The sequence below is a fragment of the Lonchura striata genome, chromosome 5 (genome assembly GCF_046129695.1).
Source record: "Lonchura striata isolate bLonStr1 chromosome 5, bLonStr1.mat, whole genome shotgun sequence".
NCBI classification, from domain to species: Eukaryota; Metazoa; Chordata; class Aves; order Passeriformes; family Estrildidae; genus Lonchura; species Lonchura striata.
Window position 1 is genome coordinate 39,227,030 of NC_134607.1, and position 25,037 is coordinate 39,252,066.

At 36.3% G+C, this 25,037-nt stretch overlaps 1 protein-coding gene across 1 annotated transcript in view; it reads right to left on the reverse strand.

Moving 5' to 3' along the window:
* Nucleotides 1–245: 245 nt before the first annotated feature.
* Nucleotides 246–25,037, reverse strand: part of ADAMTS20 (ADAM metallopeptidase with thrombospondin type 1 motif 20) — an 82,948-nt gene continuing 58,156 nt past the window's right edge. Inside the window, exons 29-39 of the mRNA XM_031503673.2 lie at nucleotides 9,794–9,961; nucleotides 8,399–8,572; nucleotides 6,913–7,083; nucleotides 6,035–6,235; nucleotides 5,771–5,900; nucleotides 5,522–5,616; nucleotides 5,329–5,423; nucleotides 4,788–4,921; nucleotides 4,049–4,140; nucleotides 1,668–1,772; nucleotides 246–1,023 (exon numbers count right to left, since the gene is read on the reverse strand). Of these exons, the coding sequence (XP_031359533.2) occupies nucleotides 934–1,023; nucleotides 1,668–1,772; nucleotides 4,049–4,140; nucleotides 4,788–4,921; nucleotides 5,329–5,423; nucleotides 5,522–5,616; nucleotides 5,771–5,900; nucleotides 6,035–6,235; nucleotides 6,913–7,083; nucleotides 8,399–8,572; nucleotides 9,794–9,961 (1,455 nt within the window). The 3' untranslated portion in view covers nucleotides 246–933. The remainder of the gene's footprint in view (nucleotides 1,024–1,667; nucleotides 1,773–4,048; nucleotides 4,141–4,787; nucleotides 4,922–5,328; nucleotides 5,424–5,521; nucleotides 5,617–5,770; nucleotides 5,901–6,034; nucleotides 6,236–6,912; nucleotides 7,084–8,398; nucleotides 8,573–9,793; nucleotides 9,962–25,037) is intronic.

The following is a 25,037-nucleotide window of genomic DNA, read 5'->3' on the forward strand; positions in this document are numbered from 1 at the left end:
ATGCACACTACAGCCTTTACTAATGTGCCATTGGCCAGGATAAAGGAGTAAGGTGGATATGGAAAGTGTTTAAGCAAATACATATTTGTGCAATTATACACAAGATCCTATGGTAAACAGAATACATTGCTTTCACAGTATACTTGGATGAGAGGCAGTGATTTAAAATCAGGTTTTGAAGCAATTTGTTTCTGTATTTTCTTTTCTTTTATCCACAGCAAGACCTAATATCTGTATCCAAACCTAAGACCTGATGTTTAACATGTGCTACAGGGACTACAGAGATTAAACCACACTTCTTAGTATTTCTGCTTGGATTTGAGCACCACAAAGAATATAATGAAAAAGATGGGGAAAATGCTCTCACTGACAGAGAAACACACAGATCTATAAAACTACCTCAAGCATTTTGGCTATGTACTTTTCAGCTGTAAGTTACTGACAGATAATACCTACAAGTTTGTGCAAAACTGAAGTATTGAAATTACCTGTCTCTTTATATAGCAGTAAAGCTTTCCTTTCTATATTTTAGCACTATCTATCAAAAAATGTCAGTAGAGGTTAAATTTACTGAATTCTATAAAGAATTACACTGGTAAGTTACAGGTAAAGAATTACAATTATGGTAAAATTTAGAGTGTTACCCATGGAAGTAATCCCAGTGCAATTTACTTGTTAGTATATACTCTACTTGGAATAAGTGTTTCTCCTGTAAGCCTGAAGGTTTCTGATTGTACTTTATGCACTTGCTAGCCCACAAACAGATAATACAAAATTGAGTAAATCCTGAAGAAAACAGGAATTCTTATTAGTGAATGTTACAGTAATGAGCACTACAATGAAAAAAATTACAATATACATATACAGAGCACCTATAATTTGAACCTAAATAACAAAAGTTCCTGCTTTGATGCTCTTAGTACATCAGAGTTCTCAGTGTATTTGAAGTTGGAGACCAATAATGGTATTAGGAACACATTTTCCACAAAATCCTCCACATCTTCCATATATTTTAGTACCATCCTGGGAATCGGACAAAGAGAAGAGACAATCAAGAAAAATGATTGAAATCACAGTTGCACAAAAGGCTTCTAGATGTTTACACACAGCAGACCTTTTGACAAATTATACCTAGAAACACTAAATCAAGAAGCAGCAGCATTAGCAAAATAGGAACAGAGAACCTTTATCACTACCACTCTACACCTTGTTCCCAAGGCTCTACACCATTCCCAGGCTTACCATCCGATGTTGTCTTAAACCATGCACACTTACTGTTCTTGTTTAACTGGTCTTTTGGTCTCCTATGCTAATAAAGTTGGGAGTAAGCAACAAAAAGGATCATTTGTAGTAGGATGATCTTGAACAAAATATGGAGGTTTGGGTGTTGTGTTTGGGTATTTTTAAAACCATTTTCAAAGCCTCTAATAAACCAAATCAACACTATACACTCTTAAAATCAGTTAAGAGAAGGGTAGGTAGGGAATGATGATCTGAATTTGATACTGGAAAGTGTGATTAAACATTGCTGAAGAAGACTTAAATGGGTCAGAGAACTTGAATGCTATTTCTGACTCACAAAAATCACTGTAGCTTTCACTGCAGTCAACACTTGTACCACTTGTCCAAGCTATAAGAGCAGGTAAAGGAAAACAGCATTGACTCACATGGGATTTGTGTATGTCAGCAGTTGCATAGTTGCCCTGAGCAATCCATCTCACTGTACTGGGTAATCTCAGACCTGTACCAGCCAAGTTAATGCTGAACTGTCCCTAGGGAAAAAAAAAAAAAAGAAAAAGAAAAAAAAAAAAAAAAAAAAAAAAAAAAAAAAAAAAAAAAGAGCTGATAAACAGGGTTCAAAACACTAAAAGATTTTACATTGGCATATTTGCAGATATCGCTTGGAATATGTCTAAATATGAAGTACTGAAAAGTGTGTACAAAATATGGGCTGGTTATGCTGCATTACACTTTTTCTATGGACATTCACAACACAAAACCAAGTTATTCTGCAATAAGCATCAGTTGTGCTTCAGCTGATCTGTAGCATCTGAATATGAAGACAAAATTAACATCACACAACTGAAATTATTTTTTCCTTTCTACAAATGAAATTTTAATTTACAAAAAGTACAGACTTTCAAAAGGCAAGGATGAAGCTGTTTTTCTTGAAATACTATTTTTTTTAAGTTCCTGAATTTTTTGGAAAAATATGATCAAAACATACTGCTGTCCATAAAGACATGTCACTTCTTAGACACCTAATTTTCAAATGCTTATACACCACCTAAGCATCATCATCTTATCATGTTCCATTTCTTCTTCAGTATAACAAATAACACAACTGAACAAGAATGTAAGAGTATGCTAAAATAAATAACTATACTTTTAAGTGGAATGTTTTGCAATACAAACCATTCACAAAAGATAGAGAAGATATTGGTTCTAAAACATTTGCCTACACAAATACAGACTCTGAAAACTAGATTCAGTCAGTTCCTATGAGAATAGGAAATATATTAAAAGTAGCAAATTGCACTACCTTGGTAAACAAACTGGGATACAGAAATTTATTAAATTGCATTCACAGAGAAGTGCAATATGCTACAAAGACGTACCACCTCCACAAAGAGTCTAATGATTAGTTCAGGCAGCACTACAATCAGAAAACTGCACAGCTCTGCATTATTTACTGAAAACTTGGATTTCTGTATTCAGATCTCATAAATTTTTATTTCAAATGGTAGCTTCTGTGTTTTATTGCTTAATAATGTCATACATATATACATATATATACAGCTTTTATTATGATGATTTACCTAAATTATTTTGCAAAAATTCATTATATTGCTCAAAGGACTTGCAGGTTGAAGGCATCCAATACTATAATGAACTTCAACAGTTTTCTTGCCAAGGGTTTAAGTCTGCCAAAGCTAAGCACTTCATTTGTAGAAAAATTGCACATAAATTGTCTCAATCTGCCCTTGGCTGTGTCCACCCACACAGCTGGTCTTAAGTTTAGTCAACCAGGAGAGATGGGTGACAAGGATTCACTTCCAAGCAAGTGTGAGCCAGTTGGTCCTATCTCCTTTATAACCAGTGAAAAGAAATTCACTTCCCAAGGACAGCTGACCTCATCCTAAACTGTCTAATGCAGTAAGACAAGCTGAAGTGTTTTCTCAGGAATCCTGTTTCTGCCAATGGGCTTCAAAAGGTTGACTAGGTCAGACTAGGGCTATGTCTGCATTATCAAGAAGGACAATGCAGTATAAGCAGACCTGTAAAGTAAAAATTGGCCCAGAGAGCCCAAGTCTGTGGACAGTGCACAAATCAGGGGTTTATTTTGGACTAACTCTCCCCTAGTCCCATGGACTGAATCCTCAATCCTATTAGAGTATATTAAGATCCTTCCTCTGAAGTTCATTGTTGGCTTTAGCTTCATCCAAAAGGGGTCCTGTTCATGTCTTTCAAAACTACTCTGTGATGTGAAACAACAAACAACAAACTGCAACAATATAGAGGTTAATCTAAAAAGCACCACCCAGTACAACACTAATGTAGGCACAACAGTGCATGTGGAAATTTTAAAGTAAACTGCTAAAAAATATTTATTTCCTTTGGTAGTCTTCAAAGACATGAAGTAAAGTAACAGAGAAGACATCCCAGGAGAGAAACAGGGAAGAGATAAGAAAAATTATACAGGTAATATAAAAGTCACTAGAGGAGAATAAAGAATGAGAAAGTATTAGGGGAAACAAAGGATATATCAAATCCAGAGGGAGGCAGAGCAGTACATGAAACACACAGAAAGGTGGAAACACATACATGGAGCCTACAGAAAAAGGGTGTAGTAAACAATTTGAGGGAAAAACTATGAGGGGGAATGGTGGAATAGGAGAGAAGAGAGTAAGAAAAAATTTGTTATTAATGTTGTACACTGACCTCAGAGAATAGGAGATAGGTTTAGAACCTTACAGATCTAAACAAGTCACACATTTTTTTCCCCCTCTTATGTAAACATTTTATGGGAGTAAGAAATCATAAATACCTGTGGACATCTGGCTGCACTGTAGCAATCTCCAGCTGTAGCAAATGGTACTGCTCTCCCAAGTATAGTCTGAGCAAAAAGAAAATCTGTGGCTAGAAAACAGAAAATTACTCAACACTAACTGCTGCATTTGAAGTTCAGAGGGAAACAGTGAAAAGTGTGAATGTGGCTGTTTTATTGTGTACATTTTTGTGTTTTGTTCCCTTGGAAGGGAAGGTTGTGTGTTTTGGTTTGAGAAACAATGGTTTGAATTTTGGTTATTTCACCATCAATCCAACCTATAAAGCCAGATTTCTTTCTGAGATAAGAGTGGGTTAGGAGGAAGATGGATGTGTACCTCGACACTGCACCAAGTGTCAAGATTTATTTAATGTCTGCCAAGGTCTGAAAAGGGACTAAGCAGAGCATAGAAGCGAAGACTTCCACAAGAAAAAAAAAGGCTGTGGACTACAATAAAATGAAATAATGGGAACAAAAGCTTAGAAAATGAAGGTAGTTCACATATAAGATATGAATCTGTGAGATTCATACCACTTGAACACTTGGGACAAATTAACAAGGTAAGTAGTGGTGTTCTTTCTTTTTTTATTTTTGACATTGAATTCTTAAACTAAATAAGAACTTTGCCCCAAGATTGCACAGCTGGATCTGTAAGTGGATCAAAATAGCAATTTGGTAATTGTGACCACATCCAATTTCAATAGAATGCTGAATTGGCTAAAACTAACAAAATGCTTACTTTTAATTTGCATAGAAGCTACATCAAATCTTATTTTGCTAAAAACTGTGAAGCCAGCTGCAAGGTAATCATTTCGACAGGCACAGTCTTTCCTTCTGCTCCCATTGAAAGGACATTCATATGGATTCTGCAACCTAAAGAACAGAAAATATTTAGTTTTCATTTTGAGATTTTTCCTTAACATAATATCGCAGTAAAAAATTAGTGCACTGCACTGTCACATAAAAATATTAAACAACCTTAACTGAACAAGAAGCGCAGCTTTTAATCTTGGCTCAACTGAAACACTAATGTGGATACAAGTAATTTCTACAGAAGTCAAGACAGAAAAAAAATATAATCATTTAGTACAACTAACATAATTTCAGGATGGAAGTAGCTGCATTTCTGTATGTGCGTTTACATGCCTGGATATTTAAAACAGAAAATCAAGGGGAAAAAAATCCTACTCATATTTCTCACAAAAAAGTAAGTATTATTTTATTATTTTATTTTGGAAGGAATAAGTGCACTTCATATATTTACAAAACCACTTCTGTACCTGTATCCATATACTTCAGAAAAGTTTTCTGCTTCACCTTTTACCAGTGTCAAATATTCTTTGGGATTTTCTAAGTGCATGCCTGAGCAATAAATCTGGGAGAGAAAATGCAACCCTTTAGCAAAATCTTTATTAGTAAAGTGTTGTTTCATAAAAATATGCACTCATAAAAACTCATAAATATTAACAGTACCTTTATCATCCTTCCCTTAACATTAAGTAGGTATTCACCATCCTTTTTAATTCCTTTTTTAATCTGCATATCTTTGCAGGTGGTAGGAGTTTCACCTTCAAAATGAATGATTAAATCATATTAATATTTCAGGAACAGAGCTTACTTTTAGGAATTAATTTTCCATAATTGCACTCCAAATATATTTATAACTTTAATGTAAGTAACCTGGGAAAACATTAACTGCATAAAATCACAGCTATTACTTACATTCTTTCTCATGGCAGATCTTTCTGGCATCTGGTTTTAAATGTGGCAGGCACAAGTCACTAGATAAGCCATTTTCAGTCATACACTCCACTGTTCTCTGCTTTATCCCCACTCCACAAGATGCTGAGCACTAGACATAGATAACCATTAAGACTTGGTTTAGAAAGAAGCAAATAATTAACATCATTATGTCAACGAGTTATTCTTGGCATTTATTCATGCCAGAGGCAGCTATAAAAAATGAGCTTGCACATTTGTACTCACTTTGGTCCACTTCCCCACTGTCCACGTCGCTGCTTGTGAACATCCTTTGACATTGCATTTATAAATGTACGGGGACGGCTCCACTGGGCATTCTCGGTACGCTACAGTCCGAAGGCCATGGATGTGCTGACTTTGGACAGAGTGGATTGCAACACAGTACGGGATCCTCTGCTGGTAACCAAGCCCACAGCTCTCTGAGCACTGAAATAAAATCCCCAAGCACAGACATAATTTCTGTGAAAGTTCCTGTGACATTTCTGCAGAATTGCATTACAGGTAAGTCAGCTCCGAGCATTGCTCTGGCAAAAGCCTGTCATTGGAGGCGTGCCACCTTGGGCTGGAACATCAGTGTGCAGAAGTGAAGGTCTGCAATAGTTCCATGTGCAAGGAGCCACAAAGCCCCATGGGGCCCTTTCCTCAGAGGTTCCAGAGAGCTGTGACACACGTACAGACTGTCATTCCCTCTCAGCCGTGATACATGCACAGACATGCACACACAGGCAGTGCAGACATGCAAGGGAAGCAAAGCACTGATCGAACACTTCACTAAAATCAAGGAAAAGCTTTTTGGTTACTCCAGTGAGGTCAACTTGCAAGAGAGTTTCCTGGGAACCAGCAAAGGAATCCTGTGGCAGGGGCAGCTCTCCTCTAGTTAGTGATCACAGGTCCTGGGTGGGTAAGGGAGGACTCACACTAACAGCCTCTACAGTAAATCATGGCTGACTTGGAAGGTCAATGTGGAGAAAGTTAAGACAGCCATGTTCAAATGCAAATAAACTTCTCTTTTTCTCCACACATGTAACCTACATTTTACAGCAATATAACATTCTTAAATGTAAAGATAAATAAAGGATTTGTGAGCAGTACAATTAGTGTACCTGTGACAGTTCTCCTGTAAGCACAACATATTTAGAGGGAGATACTCTGCAGGTTTTGGAAGATGGAGGCTTTGTAGCAGGATCACAGAAGCTTTCATCCACTTGGAGATGGTTTTCATTCACACATTTTACTTTCCGGTATATTTCCTTTCTTCTAGATGATGCTGAGCACTAAAAGTGAAAAAATTAATCACCATTTATCTAGACATTTACAGAATTAAGTTACCTACTGATTACCACACACCAGTAAAACCCAGACAGCAATACCTTTTGACATCTGCTATCAATGTCAGACTAAATTATTCACTGAATCAGAGTCTTTTACTTTGTTTTCAGTGTTCAAGTACTTCTAATCAGCTTAAAAAAATCAACAGCTTATAATAACAATGACACAGTAACTGTTGGGTGAGACAGAGGAGAAAATTAAAATGTCAAGCCAAGATGGCAGGTTGAGTGTAAAAGCCCTTCCATATGAAAAGGAAAGAGACAGAAAAAGATTTCAGAGAAATATGAAAGGAATAAGTCGATCCTGAAAACAAAACAAGATGACCTTGAAACAAAACAAGGAGAGGGAGAGGAAGATGGATGGGGAGAGGGAGAGCCTAGAAAATTTAGCATGTCAGATTATTAATATGACACAAATGCACGAAATTTTTTTTGTTCAATCTTAGAGAAAGGCTCTTTGCACACCATTTCAGGTATTATAGATAATTTTTGTTTTTTCTGTGTTCCCCATCTTTACATGCTTGCATGTTTGCAAAAATATCAAAAGTTATTACATTTTTAGCATATAGAAAATAGTAATTACACCTTTAGAAATGACAGCTCTCTCCTGAAGGTGTCTTTCTTAAATATGAAAAAGCATATTTGTTAAGAGAATGCTGAGTTTTATTTTCTTATCTTGCTTCCTCTTTGGTAGGAATATAATGAGATTTATTTTGTTTCTTATCTTTTCTTTAACAAAAAAAGATGCTCATGTTTTTAAGATGCTTTAAATCTTCCATAGAGAAATTCTTATAAACAGTGTTGTCTGAAGATTTTACCTCCACGGTGTTTACTTCCACGTGACATTACTGCTGCATTTCTGTTCTTAAAAAGCTGCTTTTTAAAAAGATATTTCATAATAAGTATTTATTAAACATCTTATGCACTATGTAGAGAAGTATGTAGAGACAGTCCTATAAATAAGTACCTATTCAGAACTCCACCAGAGCTATTGTCTACAAGAGACAAGCAAATCCTGTAGAATTTATAAAAAGAGAGGATAAATAAAGTCTTTGACATTTTTTGTCACTTTTGAAGTTTTGCAAGCCTGACCTTCAAAATTTCCAGCACGGTAATTCGTTATTCTGCAGCACGACAGCTACTAGAAATGTATCCAAATGTGTGGGGAAAAAAAAATTTAAAAGTAACAGAAAGCCCAAACTTATTTTGTATACATATTACGAAACTCAATGAAGCCATAGACATTGAAAACCTTACTCACCTTCTCCCATGCACGAGCCAGCCAGCGGTGCAGAGGGCAGGGGCGCTGCTGGCACTGCCTCGCGCTGGCGGGGCGCAGGGCGCGGCTGCACAGTGCATCGCTCACCCGCCCCACGCCTGGCACCCGACAGAAAATGTCCCTCTGCTGAGTCCCCACTCCACAGGATACGGAGCACTAAAATGGATCAAAATTAGCTGTGTCATTACAAAACCAGACAGTCCCCAGAAGGGCGTACAGCTGTCATTAGAAGTTCTTAGGATATTATTTAAAATATACTTCACAGACCTTGTGATATAAGTACAATACCTGAAGAAATTTATGTTGAAAATGCAAAACTACAATTAAAACGTTTCAAAAATACAGAAAATAATGCATCTGAGGTACCTAACTGAGTTCTCTGCCTACCTTAATTCACAGTAGGGACAATCACTATAGACATATGCAAAGCAAAAGTTTACATTTTTGCAAGATCTACAGTCGAAGATCTGAGCTTACATCTTGTCTTTATTAGAGACTGACAGTCTTGTCTGTTGTTTTAAATGCAATTACTACAATAAAAGAGAAAAAAAATCTCAGTGTAGAGGTTAGAAAATCTTGCAAAAGTGTAATATTCTGAGGACACTCTCTTTTGTGGTAGTACTAAGAATTTTGAACCCTGAAAATCTTAAATTCCAAATGCCTCTTTTCCTCTTTCCTGGCCAAAGGAATTTCATTATACCACTAATGCTTGCTGAGATAAACCTAATTCCTTTTTATCCTAGGCAGAAGCACTATTATGTCCCAAAGCCTACCTAAAAGTCCAAGCTCAATCATAAAGTTCATATCATTCTATCAAGTGTGGCCAAAATGTGGAGAGTCGTACTGTGTCTTTACCAATGCGGGGAATTTTGTGTTGAAAGAGTGACTGAAATGCAAAATATTGCAATGTGCTCAGTCACACACAATTTTACAAAGTGACAGATGTTTTATAAGACCAAACCAGGGAAAAGTCCACTATTTGTGCCCAGGAGCCCTTTTTCTTGTCCTTTTCCCACAAACATGGCTCCATTTCAGTATTTAGACTAAGATAGCAAATAGTGATACTACTGAATTCATTGCAAAAGGTAAGAATTAAACTTTAAAAATTCACTGTTAATGTACAAGGTAAGATGAGGATAGTCCTAAGTAGCTATTCAGTACAAAATTCAGATTAGCAAATAATTTCAGTTTTCACAGACATTTATTTTTCATTACTCTTGAAAGAATAAAAAATAAAATACAATGAAGTACTTGCTAATTTGCAAATGTCATTGTGATGTGTGTATTGACAATTATTCCCACTGAAGCAGTGTTGTCATGAAAATGATATTGCCTCATGTTTTCATGGAGAACATAATTATGGAAGCTTTTACATACCTCTTTCCATCTGCTGGCCTTCCAAGAAGGACATCTTCCAGCTCTACATATTTTGTATATTCGTGGTTTTTTCAAATGTTTGCAGTTGTCTTCTTCTATTTTTGCTTGGAAGCTGTTAATGCAATGCACATCACGAAACTTCAAACCTTTTCCACAGGAAACAGAACACTGAAAAGAGAAGTGTTATTTCACTACTTTGCTAAAAATCTCAGAGCAATAAGAAAACCAGAAGAAGCCACGGCCTCACCCAAAATGGACTCAGCCATTATAGGAGTTTCTGCATTATGACACAACATCTGCTGTACGTGTCTGAAACTTCTCTCTAAGCTGTCTCATACTGAGCATTATAGATCAGGTGCCAAATATTTCTCGCATCTTGTTCATTCATTGATGTCATCATTGAGAAATACCTGCACCCAGACATCCATGCAGGAGACAGCCTGCTGCTAATGTCACCTGTGATCTCACAAGAACATGCTCTAGCAGCTGTTTCCAGCACATGTACTGCTATTTTCATTTAGGCAGGATGCTTATCACAATGCAATATCATGGCTATGTGTGTTTCTAGCCAGTAGGCTACAAAGTCATGTTTGCTTGGCAACTCCTCTCCATGAGCTTTGGGTATCTTACAGTATGTGGCAAATAGGCAAAGAAGAGGTGGTACACACCACCAGTTTAAGTGTAGTCCTTGGAGGTGGGGCACCCCATATCCTTTTCTCCACAAAGTTGCTACAATTTACAGAGCTGGTTCTAGGACATTCCTTCCTTCCTGCCTGCCTGCCTGCCTCCAGTGTCAAAAATGGATCAGGCTCTTCAGGAGAAATGGCCATTCCTCTGCTAAATTGCTGGACTGCTGTTAGACTTCATTGAGGTTTGATCAGTGAGGTTTTGATTCATCACATCAGGACCCTCCTATACACCTACAGAGTAGGGCTACAGACCTTTGTTGTTTCAGTCAAACAAGGAAATCAAACATCTGAACTTCTTCCACATTAGGTGGCTACGCAGCTGATTCCTCTTGAACCATGAACGTGAGTATAAGTACTTTAGTATTTCCTTCTCAAATACTGTCATCATTTTGTCATATTTCCTTAAATATTCTACACCATCCTATTAAAAAGCTTAGATCAATGGAGACAATTTTTTTCCGTCTGGAAAGAGAACATGCTTAATTTGTTCTAGGATTTCATCAATGTTTTACTTTACGCTTGAAAAAGCACTTCCTAAGGAAAGAAAATTAATTCAGGTAGAAAAATAATAGTCCAATAAAAATTGAAATTTTTAGTGGATATAAAAAAAATTTAAATATAGACTTTCCTCAAAAGTAATTAAGATATTTCTCTTCCCTTTATGTCACATCATCATCATCTACATCATTAGCATTACATGCTAACTAAACAAAACATTTTTGAATACATATGTCTTCTATTTTCAGAAAGTTAAGTTCGGGTCATTCAGTACAAAACCTGGTAAATATTTGCCTGAGAAAACAGCTGGATGAAAGTTTTTAAAATAGAGAACAAACATCTGTAATAAATTAATCTGCTGGGTAAGAAACATTTTTGTTTAACGGTTTGTTAAGCAGAATCTCAACTTACTCAGTTGTCCTCAATATCACATGGACTTACATATCTTTAAACATTTATGTGTATATTCTTAAAGGTTTAATTGAAACTATCACTGTGCTTAAAATTAAAAATTTGCAGAAAGAAGCAATACATTTGTCACAAAATAAAATGAGTGTCTTATTTCTCTTATGCAACTATATTTACAAAAAAGGTAAGGGCACTGATTTTGCCGCAGTTTGCCTTTTACATGTCTACTCTAAAATCTTCATAAAAAGAATGCTTGTTTCTAAATTAAATTATTTTGCTCTCAGCAAAACCTTCCAATATATATTTTTTAAATCATGTTCTTGTAGTTTTACAATTTATGTTTTATTAATTTGGACAGTAAAAGAACAAAAAATACCTGAAGTTTTAATATATGGCTAATGTAGGTCAAAAAACATAAAATGTTTAAATCATATCATTATAAAACCCTTTCAGAAGACAGCTCTGATTCAGAGGATTTATTTATCAAAGCAGGCATGATAACTTGCATAATAAACTAAAATACTGTTACTATCTGATATTTGAGTCTACCTTCCCTTAAAGCTTTTTTCCAAGAAGTTCAGACATAAACTATAGACTTGAAGGACCCCTAAACTGTAAATGTTCTTCCCTTTAATTCTGTAGCAGGAAGTGAAACACAACACAGAGTTATTTAACCTCCACTGTAATGTGTCAGAAAAATCCTACACGTCCCTCTTCCTCAATGGCCTCCTCTGCAGAATAAATCAGGCTCCAGAGAGCTCCCAGGAGAGGCCTTGTGGGGACAGCATTCCAGGCTGAGAGCTGCAACCAAAAAAACTCTCCTAAGAAGTCTCCACTTCAGGAGGTGAGGCTACCACAGCACAGAGTGATCTCACAATCTCACAGCACTGCACAGTCTCACTCTTATTTGTTGCCCTCAACATTAAGTACCAGGACAACACTTTTCAGCAGATACACATCTTTGTTTATATACCTTATGCAGATATATCCTATTCAACAGAAGTTTTATTTATTGCACAGGGCTCATGGCTGCTAACAGTAATAGACTATGCAAAGAAATGTCTTATCCTGAATCTCAGCCTTAGAAAGATCTTCCCATATCTCTACTTACTATATACAGCATTACATTACTTCTACACAGGTGAGAACTTGATCTGAATTTCTGTGGTTGGCCTGTTTTTTTCTTTTTGTTGGTTCAAATTCAACTGATATCTCTTTATTATTAAATATCTCTTTTATATTTAAGTGTCCTTATTTGATCTTTATAATTTGTGTTATTACTTCTAAAGAAAAAAACTAAAGATTTTTGTGTCAATTTATTAGAAGGTATTATTACCAGCTCCAGATAAATGCCTGCTTCTCTTTTATAAAGATGTTCTACTTTTGTAATTAGAATACAGGAATTAAAAGAGGGAGTTCAGAAAGGAAAATACCAGCTTAGATGTTAAAAATAGCAGAGAATTTATGAATAGGTATTACAAATATTTCACTTAAATACTGTTTAGCTTTGATGATTAAAAGTGGCTGAAACCTAGGTATCTTAATGTAAAAATGCAGAAACAAAGATAAAAGATTACTAAAATCTGAAGGCAGAAATTACCTTCAATTATTTTAAGAATGTTTGTATTTTTAAAAACAAAAAAATGTAGCTTGTATACATAATCTGATTTTTTTTTTCTGTAAAAGACAAAAAGTTACAAAATATCACTAACTCACATCAAGTAAATAGCCACATTTAAATAACTTTTTCCATGGAGATTTTCACTCCATATTAATTTAATATTATGTTTGAAACTTAAAAATACATGTTCAACATCTTGGGACTATATAAAAAAACATTAAATGCATTAAATCCTTCAAAGTGTACAGAGACAACATTTTTGCATATAGATTTGCTATCTCATTTTTTCCCATAATCATCAAGGTCTGATTCTCGGGTCACATGTACCCAAACCTTCTGCTGAATAGATCTTGCAGTGAAAAAAAGGACTGTCATTCTGCAAGAAGTGCCTCACTGCCATCCTCATGGGTTTCAACTTAAGAGCTTTTCAGCTGGGGGTTTTTGTTTGTTTTTTGTTTGTTTGTTTTTTGTGTTGTTTTGTGTTTTGGATGGGTGGGTTTTTTTACTTAATTCATGAAAGAATGCAGATGTTTAATTCATTATATTAATGTGGTTTTGCTCTGAAGGAAGGAAACTCCCAAAGCTTTTAAAAGCTAGAAAAATCCACAGATATTACGCATATGTAAACTTCTGCTTAAATCTAATTGCCAAAACTTAAAAACAAATAAAGCACTAAACTAAGATGCGCCTTTAAGCAGCTTTGTTGCAGCCAAGTGCTTGGGGTACTGCATCTCCTGGAATTTCATGGAGCTGCTCTTGCCCACTTCAGAGTGGTTCCAAAGTGCCAGATTCATACGTCTGCTGCGGTGACTCTCTCCCACCAAGCACATGTGAGCAATAGAAACCTAAATATCTCTAAGGACCAGATCCTTTACAATTTCACTGGGACATCAATAAAATTTAGGCAACTGATTTGAGGATTGTTATTCTTAAAGCTTTGCAAACATATCAGTTACAGAAGCACCTAGATTGCCCTGACAAAGTACCTTATAAGAATTATCTTAAAAAGTGAAAACACTAATTCTACATGCATGCACAATCTTTTTAACAGATTGGCCAACTCAGTGCTTAACAAACCCATAAGGACAATTAACACCCTGAAAACAGATTTTCCTCTATTTCTAATAACAAGTTAAAGAAAGAAATTGTTCTAAGAGTGCAGAGCAGATGAGTAAAGCACACTGCAAAACAGTGATAGATGATATTTAGTGCAACTGAAGAAAAATGAATGCTCCAATTTTATTTTTTTTAAACACATGAAAAAGCTAATATACTTTCCATGGATGTAGAAGATCCAGGTTATAAGTGGAAAGCTTCAGAGGTTATATTACTCTGTATGTAAAGTATCCTCCTGAAATTTGGTATATTCTGGCTTCATTCCTTAGATAATATATAAAAAAAGAGTTCTTAAAAGGATCACTTCTTCCCAAAGTGCTTTGGCATCATATGCAGGCAGGGTCAGCTGTAGGTAAGTGTTTCCTGTCCTCCATTGCAGAGAAAAAATAGCAAAGACAGAACACCAAATCACTCAAATGCTGAATAAAAAGGTTTCACCAATGTCAAGGGGGAATGTCTTTGCATTTCTGTTAAGGACAGAGCATAGATCCTGCTCACTTCCTTGAATGAAAATATAGATTCCATAGAAGATCTAAGTGGGATTTGAAGTGCCTAAGGGCAACTAAATGCACCTTACAGGTGGATGTCTTGCACTGACCTGTAACCCCACCAGTGAGTATTTACTTTAGAGGGCGGCATACTGAACACTGATCTAAGACACCTGCCTGCCTGGCTTTCCTTCATCTCTGTAACGTCACCAAGAAGTGTCAGATTCTCACTGGTACAGGAGCAAAGCTTTGTTCTGTGCTCAGGAAGCCACTCCTGTCCTCTTAGTGCACTGAACCCACAATGCATTTCCTACAAGGCTGAACTTTCCCCTGCATGAGCCTGTGTTCCTCCTCAAAGCTCCTAATTTGTTGTTACACACTCTTCATGGAATACAGTCCTCTCACTGCTTGGTGCCCACCCTGATCTGGTTGGGATCTTCCCAAGGCTTCACTCTCCTGGCCAGGGAAAGTACAACTGCAGTAATTTTGGCTGCTTGACCACCCTCCACTCAAACTTGAGCGTGATCCTCATGGCTCAGTTTGTCTATAATGTGGTTTCATTTGTATGACATTACACACAACTGGAGGTTTATGGAGAGAGAGCACTATTTTCCATATATTTTCTGCAGACTAACCAAAGAAAGGAAGAAAAAATCTGTAAGAATGTTACATCGCAGATGAAATATGAACATTTTGTCAAAAAAAGCAAACTGAAAAAAACCCATGCTGTAACTATTTTACACAGAAATTCCAGCACTTGCCTCAACATTGGATAAAGTAATATTTCCCATATGTCATGTTCTTTTAAAAACATAAATCTGCAGTAAAAAGCTGGATTTCATTACTATTGTTCAAAGTCATTCCATAACACTGGTAACTAGGATTCATCTGTTTGTATTTTCTTCATAGCAATAGTACTGTAGGGATCAGCCTGACAAAACTCATGCTTTCTGTGGCACAGATGGACTCTCAGACAGGCATGCCATCAATTCCTACCGAATTAGGGCTCTTTCTGCAGCAGACATGTAATTTCACTACAAGCTTTTTGATTCTTTTGCTATTATTATTTCACTGAAAATCTGAAAACCTTGTATTATTTGGTGGATTCTTTACCAACTTTTCTTAACCTTTTCTTTAAAGAAAGTGCTTTGTGTAGTTTAGCTGGTAGCCTGGTGGGATTCTGAATACTAAAAAACAGACCAGTAAATGGAAAACATGCAACAGTTTATTTTTGTATTTGTATTAGATATACAGAGACTTAAAATGCAAGTGAGTGACTAGAAGATGATAGAGGTAATTTTCTCTGTAGTAACTAGTGCAAGCTTTTGGATTTGTGACCAAGACCGTGCTGAAAATGCGTGGGTATTTTAGTTATTGCTGAACAATGTCACACAGCCTCAAGGCCAGCAAGGAGGGTGGAAGGTGCAAAATTTTTGAGGGGACACAGTCCAGACCAAGTAGTGTCATTATCAGTAATAAAAGCTGTGGGGAAGAGGGAGGAAGCATGTGGAGTGATGGCATTTGCCTTCCCAAAAAATGATCATGCATGATGTAGCCCTGCTTTTCTGGGGAAGGCTGAACACCTGCCTGTCCATGGGAAGTGGTGAATGAATCCCTTGGTTTGCTTTGTCTTTTAGCACAGCTTTTGCTTTACCTATAAAAATAACTTTTCTTAACCCATGAGTATTCCTACTTTTATTCTTCTAATTCTTGACCCCGACCCACTAAAGGGGGAAGGAGGGAGTGGTTGTGTGGTGTTCAATGCCTGCAGCAGCTAAGACACAACAGCAGCACTGAAAAAGGATAAAACATATTATAAATGTTAAAAGGTATTTTCTTCCTTTTTCTGCCATCTTTTTTTGGTCATGAACTTTTGTGGCTGGTCAGGAAGTTCAGTTTAAAATGATATTAAACATGGTAGTTGCTTGAGTTGTCTGGCAAACTGCATTTTGATGATCTCTACTTGGCCCAAAAGCCTGTTTGGACTCTCCTAATATTCTAGAAGTAGAGTGGGATCACAACTGCACAATTGAGCATTGCTTAGTTGAGAATTCTCATTTGCTGTATTAGAATTAGATCTTCTTGTGTCTGCCTGTTCTGCTTGCTTCATCTTCCCAGGGGTTTTTGCAATGCTTGAACACAATATGCATTTTTCAGATAAAAGCAGTGAAACAGTTCATTCCTTTAAGTATGTTGAAACTGTTAAGAAGCAAAACAAACTCTGTAATGAGATCCTACTGAATTATTTGTTTCAGAGTCAGTAATTGTTTGCTAAAAGAAGTACAAGCATGCATACCATTAGCTCATGCACCCAGAAAGGACCAAGGATCAAACATTCCATCACTCCTGAGAAAAATTAGATTGAACTCCAAGAAATGTGTGTGTTATTTACTGTTACATCTAGGTTACACCTATGTCACCTACAGAAGTTACAGTGAACAATTTTTAAATTGAGCACAATTTTCACAATAGTGAAGAATTTTTAACTTCTTTCTTTGAGTATGGTTTGATTTCAAAAGTTCAGTGTTATTTCTGAACATCATTTCTCTGAAGTCCAGAAGATAGCTTGATTTGATTAAGTCCTTCTTCCATCTGTAGTCTGTAAGTCTGCTTTGCCAATTTTCTGACTGTGCTTTTACAACTATAGAAATAGCAGGGATGAAGGCTAGGCTAAGAAGGACTATAGATATTGTCCAATCCACGATGCTACTCAGTTTGAATCAGCTTTACATGGACCATTCCTGACAGAAGTTTGTCAGTCTTATCTTCAATGACAGGGATGCTACATTCTCACTTGCATGAAGTTCATCTTTTGTTCTTTCCCAGGCTTTAGGCAGAGGGAGGTCAAAAATGTGGATATTCTGTTCAAGCTCTACAGTGAGACTTCACAGTACAAGCTGCCAGTTCTATGCCACAAAAAAAGGAATACTTTTTACCTGTTGCAAGTACTATCACCTAAAAAATAGATTTGGATTATCTGTCCAAGACTGAATCCTCAATGTACTTGTTAGAGCTGCCCGATAGTCCTTTCTGAATCCTTGCTAAACCTGAAGTATGGTTCCACAATCACCAGGCCTCACCTTAATTATTAAGAAAAATTTTTACACAATCTGAAATTAATTTTTAACCTTGCATCCTTATCTGTCCATTATAAACAATATATTGCTGTGATCTGTCAAGATATTTTTACAAGGAAACATGTAGGCAAGCTTGAGAGTCCCAGAGCCCCTTTATTCTAACATATGAAGAAAGCCTTCCTCTGCGACCTGAGTCATTTATAACTAGATTCTGCAGATTGCAATGTCTTTCTAGTTAATGTTGGCCTAAATTTCATCCAGGAAGTATCATTGGATATTATTTTGCAACAGAACTGCAGTACTTAACAATAACGCCTCTTCTGTATACAGATAGCTTTCAAGTAAGAGTACTGCTCTGATTTAAACTTATTTATAGTGTTTCTTCAAAAGCTTATATTTGAAGATCACCTTTCAGGACACCTCCCCAGTGATTTCACCTCAATTATTTGTAATTGATTAAAAAAAATCACAAGTGTGGTTGACTACATGACTTTTATAATGGAAAGTACTGTTGAAGGTCAGTTCTCATTATTTTTTATGAGGGAAATTTTAAAGTTTACTTTTCAGAAGCCATTCTCTTCAGCACAGCAGTTCAGGAAGGACAGGCCCTGTGCAAAGGAACTGCCGTTATCTACTGCTCTGAGCGGGATAGAACAGAGGACAATCCACTCCAAGTATCATCATCTAAAATTGGAATTTTTTAACTCAGGAACAAAAGAAGGCAGTGATTCTTTTCTCTAGTCAGCCCAAGAGGAACTTCTACATTTTTTCCTCTTTCAGACTACCACATATCCTGGCTGTGTAACAGGCTGAGAAGCAGGCACGCACCAAGTGTCTCCCATCCACATTGTTTTCTGAGGCTTCCAGGTGTGCACTGGGGCTGTTAACAACAGAGTGCACTGCAGTACAACCTCACAGCTATTTGCAAGTGGCAGCTGAGTACTGCCGTGACTCTGAGGTCATCGAACCTGGCCACTGTCCCCAGCCAAACCTTTTCTGTCAGGACTGAGCACTGTATGCTCCATCAAAAAGCTGCTTCTATTGGACTCCTTTTTAATTTTGTTTCAGCTTTCATCTTAAGGGTAACAAAAAACTCCTGAATAACCATTTTCCAAGCATGCTGAAGTATATCTATTTATCAGATGGACATAAATGAGAAGCTACATACGTCTACATATGAACACAGAAAAAGCAGGAATGATGGAGGAATAAAGAGGATTAAAGATAGATTTTATGAGTGATGTGAATAACAGGAAGGAAAAACTCCTGAGAGGATGTATCTGGCATCTACTAGGAATGTGCTATTCCTCTTAAACATAAAGACATCCTGATTAAAACAAAGTCAGAACCATCAGCACATATATTGCAGGTAAAAGGATTTCACTGAAGAAGCCACACTCTGCTGATGATGCTGAGAAACTTTAGATTTTTTTAAGTTGACACCACAAGGTCTGAATTCTTTTGGCCAGTGCAGCTGGCAGTATCCTTACTGCCAGGAAACAGCAATCTGCCTGGATGTCAGATGAAGAACAATAATCTTTGCAGCTGTTGGAAAAAAATCAAAACCAGAACCCTTGAGATTCCACTTAATGATAATCTACAGAATGTCTTTTATTCATTCCAGTTAGATTTGTGAGTAAGTCTTAATTTGGCCTACCTTTCTGACATCTGAAATACTATCCCTTTCTCCAAGTTCAGAACAAATAAAACAGATGACCAGGTCCATTTTTGAAAGCCCTGTCATGTCTTTTCCCCTCAGGATGAACAGCACTAGTCTGCCCATCGCTGCCTAAAGCCTGAGATCCTTCTTGATGCCAACTACAGAGCATTTGAAAACCAGACCATGCTCATGGGCAGACCAACTCTCCAAGAGTTACTATGCTCAGCTCCCCCTCCTACTGTGATACTCAGACAGGCTCTGCTGTGCCCTGTGTTCCTACAGTGTCTACATGTATTCATAAATGAGACTGAGCTTTTTCAGTCAGCAACCTTCTCTTTGCTTTACTTACATGACTCATATGACACTATTAGACTTTCAAACAAGCTTTTAGCTATTGCAATAACACAAGAACAATGGATTATGGAGATGTTAAGGTGGGTGGAAATTTAAAAATAATAATCCTATTTTTGTGAGTTTGCATTCAACACTGGTGATGCACCATATTTGCTATCACATTTACCTCTTCTTTACATCTTCCATTTCATCTCTCAATTAGAGTAAAAATTGAACAGTTCTGTTCCTGCCTTACATGCTCTTGATTGAGTCCTCTTTGTTTGGTTACCACCTGAGAATTAGGAAACCAAGAGGTATTTCTACCTCCTTTCAGCAGCCATTTGGCAGGCTCAGCTATTTCATATGCAGTCTTAAATTTGTCACTGAAGTTTCTGCATGTATCTGTGCTAGAAGTTTTACCATCAACCGTCATTCAAGCAACATTGAAACTGTCATTCATTACAGTACATATTAAAACAATGAAAAGTATGATGAGCTTATTAATTGCTGGGAGTGAGAAAAGAGATAAACTACTGTGTTCAGCTAGCATTCCTGCTATGTGGTATGTGTACCTTTTATCATCTGGTATATGTACCTTTTATCATCATTCAGTTGAATGACATCTACAACAGATTGAGACAAATCACAGTTAAAAATACAGAAACATTAGTAAATTAAAAAACAAAACCAACACCCTAAACAAATAATTCTGCCTTTCCTTCTGAAATCATGGCAGTCAGGAACAGAGCTAGACTCTCACTAGGTCTTTTTGAAAATCTAATCTACAAGTATAAATTTGTAGCATATTTACAAAATTGAAGTCCTGCTCTGCACCTTTGATACCTTTTGCAAGAACTTCAGATGGGCACTTTCATCATTACAGCATCGCAGACATCAAATTACTGACTTGGCCAGACTCCAGCAAGACTCATCTTTCTGCACCCCACAGCCAGGTAGCACTAGTAACCCTTTTAAGCAATTACATGAAAGCAGCAGCACTGGAGGCAAGGAGCAAAGTGCAAGCATCAAGAAAGAAGGTTGGCAGAAACAGAGACAGGAGACCTTAAGGAAATCCACCATGAGAAAAAGAAATGCAGGGGTCCCTCTGTTTCAAGGAAATGGATAAATTTCAGGACACATTCTTCAAATAGAGAATAACAGATGTATCTCTTTCCATCCAGCAGCTGTGCTCAAAAACCTCCATGAAAACCAAACAGCAATCCACAATTAATCAATTTATTGCTTCCAAAAACTGGACACAGTTTAACTGACTCTATCACAGGTAGGTTAGTCTCCAGTCTCCTGTGAAACTGGGGAAAATTGAACAAATGTACAGGAATGACATAATCTGCACTCTCACTGAAAAGTAACTTTGGCCCCTTGAGAGGGACATTTTGTTCACAGGTCTTCACAATGGAAGTTGGAGCACATTTTTAATATGATGGAGGATGATATTATGGAAGTTGCATTTTCACAAAGGGTTTGCACAGTTAAAAAGCCTTTTCCTGTACTATTTTAACTACTTAAGACTTGATTTTATTATCCTAAGGGCTAGGGCCTTTTCAATTAACTACTTACAAAAGTAAGTAGACATAAGACAACTTTTACAACAGTAGACAAATTAGTTTCAGCTGAGTTTGAAAAAATCTAAAAATGAGGAGAAGAAAAGCTGGATCCCAGCAAGTGCAAGTTCTGATTTATCATTTTTCATCATGTTAGGAATAGCAAAACATGAAAAACAGTAGCTCAGAAATTAAAGGAATGACAAATACATAATCTCTGTGTGCCTTTCTGCTCTATAAAAAACATAATATCATTTTTTTCATTTGTTTAAAATCTAAGGTTTTGTATTTAAACTTTAAAAAACTTGAAATAAAAAGCAATATGTGCTGGCACAATATAGTATTGTCAGAAATTTTTTCAACTTCTCAGAAGCATAGAAAATAGAACTTTTTCTATAGCACTTAACTAAATATAACTGAATGAATTAAATTTCAGGAAAGAAAATGAAAAAACAGAAAATAAGGACTTACTCTGGAAAGGGCATATGAGCAAATGACATGCAATTGGAAAAAAAAATAAATAAAATTGGGACATTTCTTGATTACAAGAAAATGGTCTGGGAGGAAATGAGGGGGAGTAAAAAGGACCAAAACATGCCAAAACTAACCTCACAGATGTTGCAAAAGCAGGGGAAAAAACATCAAGGAGAAAGACAGAACATTGAGGGGAAGATATGAGTGACATGGCACAGATACTGAAAAAAAAAATCTTCACCAAAGTGAAAGCTATCAAAAAGCGTGGCATGGCATGGCATGAAGTGCAGTGACATGGACCAACACTTGCCAAAATTTACCCCCTTTGAAATCTTGGAAACGGGAAAGAAGGACTTAGAAACACTCTGAAAGGAGATATGATCAAATTAAATGCAATTGAAAAAAAAAAAAAAGAGAAAATTAGGAAATTTAGTGACTACGAGAAAACAGACTGGGATTACATGAATTGCAGCGGAAAGGACCAAGACATGCCAAAACTAACTGCACAGATGTTGCAAAATCAGGGGAAAAATCAAGGAGGAAGTCAGAACATTGAGGGGAAGATATGAGTGAAATGGCATGGATACTGAAAAAAAAAAATCTTCGCCAAAGTGAAATCCATCCAATGGCATGGAATACATTCAATGGAGTGCAGGGATATGGGCCAAAGCATGCCAAATTGATCCCCATTGAAATGGCAAGATTTCATTTTCTTAACCTTAACCCCCCCCCTATTTTATAATAAATATTATTTTAGCATGAAAATATGAGTATATTTTGGATGAGAAATGCAACATTTTACCTACCTTCACATGTTGAAATCCAGTTTCCTTTCAACCTAGATAACTTTTCTGTATATTTTCAATTTACTAACAATATTTGCAACATTACATTTCCTCTACACAAATATGAGCAGGCATGGAAGCTTCTGAAGGACTGATTCAGTAGGAAATAAGTGTTTAATCCTGCTGTCACTGAAGGGAAAGGGCCATAAATAGATGCATGCTAGAACATACACTGATCAATAGAGCAGCCTGTCTTATGGGAGTCACAAGTCTCCCCCAATTACTGGTTTTTAAAGAAAGGACTAGGAACTCATGCAGCACAGAACATATTGTTAATTTCCTAACCCATTCAAGTGTTTGGAAATGCAAATATTTTAACATATATTTAATAACTTTTAAATCTGAGGTCCAAAACCACTTTGAACCAAGTGGTTCTGGCTGAGGTTTTCGAAGCTGCCACATACATACAAGCAGCTCAGAATGATTTTCACAAGGATCTGACCACCTAGAACCCTTCAGCTTTTCTGAAAGTTCTAATAAATACACTAGTAGCTTCAGATTCCTTTCATTCTCATTAAATGGCTCTATATTTTTAGGTATAGTATGACCTGCTTCTTTTCCCCTTTCATTATATTCTGGTTGTTGGGGTTTTGTGTATGTATGTATGTATGTATGTATGTATTATTATTAATTGTTTTTATTTGACTATGTCACTCTTACTTGTCCTCTTTCTATGTGGAAGGTCTGAAAGTTCTGCAAACCTCTTCCTGCCAAAAGTGTTTTAGCAATGTAAAAACCATGTTATGTCATTGTGATTAAGAGCTGAGCATTATATTATGATCCTCATTCTTCTCTGTGTGTCACTCAGTGGGAGACAACTGGGCCACAAAATTACAGCTCCAGCAAGATTCAAGAGCTAGGATCTTTCAGCTTTACCATCAAAGACTGTGCCAATTGTCTATTTCAGTCCAGTTGGTCAATGGCTTAAACTGCTTCTTGTATCAGTAACAATATTTTTTTTTGTGTTCAAATATAAGAGCTTTCCCCATTAAAACAATGTCACTAAAGTATTGTATGAAGTTAATTTCAACACACAGGTTAAAGAAAACCCTCATTTCAGCAAAAGTGGTTAGTACCTGTCTCACCCTTTATTTTTCAAGGGCTTTAAAAATTAACATTCCTTAATAAAGAGAACAATAAATATAAACACAAAGCCACACAACATGCATGAAAAAGAAGGGTTAAAATGCAACTGTATTTCACAAACACAAGTCACAGCCATTAAATTAAATTATTACACATACGTTATTACTTATTTATTATTTCAAGCTATACAGGCAACATAGCACCAAACAGGAGATTGTCCTCTTGATGAACATTACAGAAATATTTTGTTATTGAATTTTGGAAACAAGTATTTTCTTTCATTTTTTTTTCAGAATGTCCTGAAATAAAATTCACTATCCCAAGTCTGTTTTATGACATTATTTGGGCAGTGACATCTGCTATCAGTTATCTCTGATAAGGCCCCCCTCTCACTTCCAAAGTTTTAAAAAATGAATAGCAGATGGTAACATCAAAATTTCAAGCAGTGGGATATTAATTTAATGTGCTGTATTGGCAATGAGGTATTTTGAAGTTCAAAATTAGGCAGCAGCAGAAGTAGAGGTAAAAAACTGAAGGTGGTTTTGAAAACCAAGTTCACTGATTCTGATTTCCCTTTTAATATAAAAGATTATTTTAAAGATATAAATACTTTTTACACATTAGAAAAAGTGATTGAAGGCACTCATCATACATAGGAAGAATTTTTGCATTAAAAGGAAAACAAATAAATATTTTACACATGCAGGTTTGGGCTGCTTCTGCTCCTGGAGAAGTCAATGGGATGCCTGACAGTGACAACACTGGAAGGGAACTGGGACTATTTCTAAAAAATAGATTAATACATTTAAAAACCAATAGTAGATTTCTTCCACTACTGCAAAAACAGAATTACATCTAAATTATTCTGGAGCAAGCAAGTAGAAAACTGAAGCACTAGAAAGACAGCCAGTTTAAAGAATATTCTATCATATGTCTGAAGGGCAGTAAAAAAATCGCAGGAAATACAGTTCTGAGACTTCAGGGTAACTTTGAAAATAATCCATTATTTTTATGCCTATTTTCTCTGAAATCACAAGTGATACTTATGAATTACGTACAAATCCTAAGAGTGAGGAAAATAAAAAGAATGAAAACCTTTATTTTATAAACATTTCATACAAACAAAATATAATTATCTTTTGTAAGGAGCTATCCTTTCTAAAGATACAAGAAAGGATGAGAACCAAACATATTTCAAATTGAGACAAATCTGGTTAAAATTTTCATTATAAAATTAGGTAATTGCCAACAATCCTACAAGAATTGATTGCCCAAATGAAGGTATTACCAACAATTGAAGGTAATTAACAACTACAACTACAAGAATTGATTGCCCAAATGTTTCAAGGTAACATCAACTGCTACCACCAACTGCCTAAGCAGAAAC